A 3,585-nucleotide genomic window follows, 5' to 3' on the forward strand; every position below is an offset into this window, starting at 1 on the left:
ATGATTTACTGTATTCTTAAATTATATAAATTTTATTAAACAAGGTTACAAATATTTAAAAGACAATTTCTTCAATTTAAAGCAATACTCCCATGTAACTAAAAATTAAGAAATAATCTTAAAGAATGACGGCAAAAAAGAAAAAGAATTTAATTTAACTATCATTTAATAAATATTTAAATATAATATCTACTATAATAATCAGTAAAGGCAAGAAAGATTGTCAAATGTCACACCGAAAGCTTTTATTAAAAAACTACTAAACTTCCATCCTCACATGACCATCATAATCACAATATGACCCATCATATCGCTTTCTTTTTCCATCAAACAGGGCAGAAATGAGAGGCGTGTAATTTTCAAACTCACTAATTATTATTATTATTCTGAATATTCCCCTATTCGACCAACAAATTTATTACGTTTTACATTTGTCAACTACGAATATTGACATCTAAGGGATCGACATGAATACATAGGAATTTCAAATTTATACACACACTTGATAGTTGAAGATGGGTGGCATGAAGAATACTACGCCAAGGGAGGATTAATCGAGTCCATAGGTCCATTCTTGCGGTAATAGTGTTTCCTCATTCTCGTTTCCCGACTGTTTTTCGATCAGTTGTGCTTCTTCTCCATTAAAACGTGAAGAATCATTTACATGTACATCTGAATCCACAATAATACTATTAGTATATAATTCATAATTGTCGCTCTAGGTAGTATGTCACATTCATGATTTTTGTAATAGATAAGTTGGAGTGGCTGGGTGGGTGATCATTGATTGAGCTAGAAAGGACTCCTATTGTCCGTGTCTAAATTTGCTGTTTCGAACTTCTTGTTCCTTCAATACATTTTTGACATGTTAATACACAATCTTTTTAACAAATGGGAAGATATGAACATATATTTTTTGACTGAACAACACATTACACCTATGCATCTTCATGCACGTTAAGAAATGATGACGTGACAATGTTCCAAAAATGTATTGGGGTGACAATTAAGAGAATAGGAAATTTGAGAGAGTAGATTTTAAGTCACCATAAATAATTAAAACATACGAAAGAGGGAAAAGTACCATTTGAGTTTTGTGAAGAGTGCTGATCGGTTGAGTCTTTTGACATCATTGGCCTATTAAAATGAAGTTCCAAAGCTTGTAATACTCTTGTAGGTATGAGCACTGTCGAACATACTCCTGATAAATGTCAAAACAATATACATATACATAAGTAAGAGTCATTCCGATTACAAGACCCTATTTGACCCCCATTTTTTTAGAGAAAATATGTTTTGCACATGTGAATTTTTTATGAATACATGGTTCACAAGAGAAAAATTTTAAATTTACGTGTAAAATTATTTATAGAAGAATGTATTATTAAAAAAAAATTGGAAAAACGAAGCCTAGTACCTTTCATGTTTAAAAATTCAAAATGTATTTATCTATGTCATTAAGAAAACTCCAAAAAGTAAGGAATAAAGCTTACATTTCATTGTTTAAAAGACCCTACTAAAATGAAGCCAATAATTGAGATCCAACCAAACAAGATTCCATTGTCAAGTCATTGAATCATCATATTCCATATCTAGATATTAAAAGATAATAACAATATTTAGATTCCATTACAGTCATTGAACTTGAATAAATCTCCTCGAAGATTCAACGTCACATTACCAACAATAATATTGAGGGAGAATTTTACACTTCACCGTCCCCAACCTCTGGCCTTTTCGCACAATTTAGCTCGTCAACTTTTCATTTATAAATGCAATACTCATGATTTTAATTTAATAAATAAATAAATAAATAAATATATATATATATATAAAGTCAAAAGATAACAAATAGACTTCACTCTTGAATTCAAATAAACAAAAGGCCGAACGACGGAACGAGGTACGCAAATACTGAATCATTTAAGATCCTATGGTTCTAGACTTAGGGTTGGAATGGTGGACTGAGGGCTGCCCTAAGCCCAATTAATTTTTTTGAGGTAAAAAAAAAGAAGTTTTTTTATTTATTTTATTTTATTATTATTTTTTTTAATGTATAAGTTCTGTATAAAAAATATTTTATGCTCCCTCCGGCTCCCCCCCACTTCTAGTAATAATTCAAGGGACAATGTCTGACTTTTGAAACAGTTGAGGGACGATATTGATAATTAAAAAAATTACCTGATTTCTTTTTGTGCTCAGCTGGGACGTCGGATCCACGCGGCAAGAAAACTCCAGTTCCACAAGACCCGTTACTTGATCCAGATCCACCCAGAAATACAGCCCTCATACCCGACCCATAAGGATATCCATTTCCCCAGTTCGCCCCTTTGTACTGTTGCTCAGTTTGATAAAATGGTTTCTTCTGAGTATACTCGCTCCGCCTTACTCGTCTTCCTCGAGATTTCCGGCCTTGTTTTCTTAACTGATGATAAATCTAACAATTAGTAAATAAAAATTTCCTATGGTAAAAAAGGAAATTCAGTTCAAAGATACCTTAGTTTCATGAGAAACGCAGTTGGAAAGTGAGTTATCTTCATCTTCCAGAAGCAGATGCTCAGCCATCTGACGTGTCAACTCGGCAACGAAATCTTCATCTTCGCTTCCGGAAGTTTCGGTAGAGTCGAGCTCAGAACCAAATGGTGAACTCAAAGCAGACGACGAACCTAAAACGGATTCAGTACCCGGACTTGATGTCATACTTTGATTGCCTTTGAACAAATCAGAGTAAAGCAATTTCTTCTTCTTCTCAGTGAATTCAGAAGCCATATTCAAGTGTTTATGAGCTAAATATCTCGATATTTTTGCCTTCTCAACTGAGTTCGAACGAGTTGGCGTGGAGTGGGTTGGGGCGGGGGGAATTGGAGCAAGCGGAATCTGGTAGAATCTGGCCACAGTGGACTTTTTGACTTTATCAAGATTCCAATTTATGTGCAGTCAGATTAACCGTTTTGTATACGGATAGATCTCCTGCCGTTAAAAATTTTTACTCGTAAGGATAAGTTACGGTTAGCAAATAGGAAGATACTAACACAATATCTTCAAAAGAATATCTCTTATAAAATAACAAAAATCCTGCAGGTCCCGCGATTAAATCCAGAGGCTGAGGTGGCGAAATCTCAGCCCCTGGCGTAAAGGGACGCAGGCCCCATGTATTAAGATCGAGGCATGCGCCACCTCGGCCCTGAATAGCATCATTCATAAAATAATGTTTTCGTACTTCCTAACAAGAATTGATGTGTTGATGTAATTGTTACGAATTAATCGCAAGATAATAACAATAAAGAAATAAATAAGAACAAAATATGAACATCAAGATTTATGTAAAAATTCAATATGGGAAAAATATCGGACAGATAAAGAAAAATCGCTATAATCAATAATAATTGTATTTACAACAAGATTTCAATTCTCTCAATTAAAATTTAAAACTTTCAAAATGTTACATGAATATTATACGAATAATACAAGCTGTGACTATATATATATATATATATATAGTTGAACAGTAAGCAGGTGACAGCTTCGCCTCTCGAGCATGGGATTGGCGATAGGCGTGCAACAAGTTTCTATAGAAAATATGCA

The 3,585-nt window shown here is 33.6% G+C and overlaps 1 protein-coding gene across 2 annotated transcripts; it reads right to left on the reverse strand.

Annotated features, from left to right (window-relative positions):
* Positions 1-218: 218 nt before the first annotated feature.
* Positions 219-3,002, reverse strand: LOC111393506. 2 transcript variants are annotated; one of them, XM_023019062.1, is made up of 4 exons: positions 2,497-3,000; positions 2,182-2,425; positions 1,085-1,201; positions 219-672 (listed from the first exon to the last, which is right to left on the reverse strand). In XM_023019062.1, exons 1-4 carry the CDS (start codon positions 2,767-2,769, stop codon positions 551-553), a joined length of 756 nt encoding a protein of 251 aa, XP_022874830.1. In that variant the 5' UTR covers positions 2,770-3,000; the 3' UTR covers positions 219-550. The 2 variants fall into 2 exon arrangements, 1 of the variants encoding a protein (XP_022874830.1); XR_002702435.1 differs by lacking the exon at positions 219-672 and adding an exon at positions 1,494-1,592 and having other exon boundaries at positions 2,497-3,002.
* Positions 3,003-3,585: the final 583 nt, after the last annotated feature.

This window comes from Olea europaea, chromosome 4 (assembly GCF_002742605.1).
Source record: "Olea europaea var. sylvestris chromosome 4, O_europaea_v1, whole genome shotgun sequence".
NCBI classification, from domain to species: Eukaryota; Viridiplantae; Streptophyta; class Magnoliopsida; order Lamiales; family Oleaceae; genus Olea; species Olea europaea.

Bases quoted from the DNA above. Each gene is read 5' to 3' on its own strand.
- LOC111393506 (XM_023019062.1), bottom strand. From the start codon at position 2,769: ATGGCTTCTGAATTCACTGAGAAGAAGAAGAAATTGCTTTACTCTGAT. The intron at 1,202-2,181 runs GTAATTTTTTTA...GACATTTATCAG, and splicing joins TGAGCACAAAAAGAAATCAG to GAGTATGTTCGACAGTGCTC. The intron at 673-1,084 runs GTACTTTTCCCT...TTGTGGATTCAG, and splicing joins CTCTTCACAAAACTCAAATG to ATGTACATGTAAATGATTCT.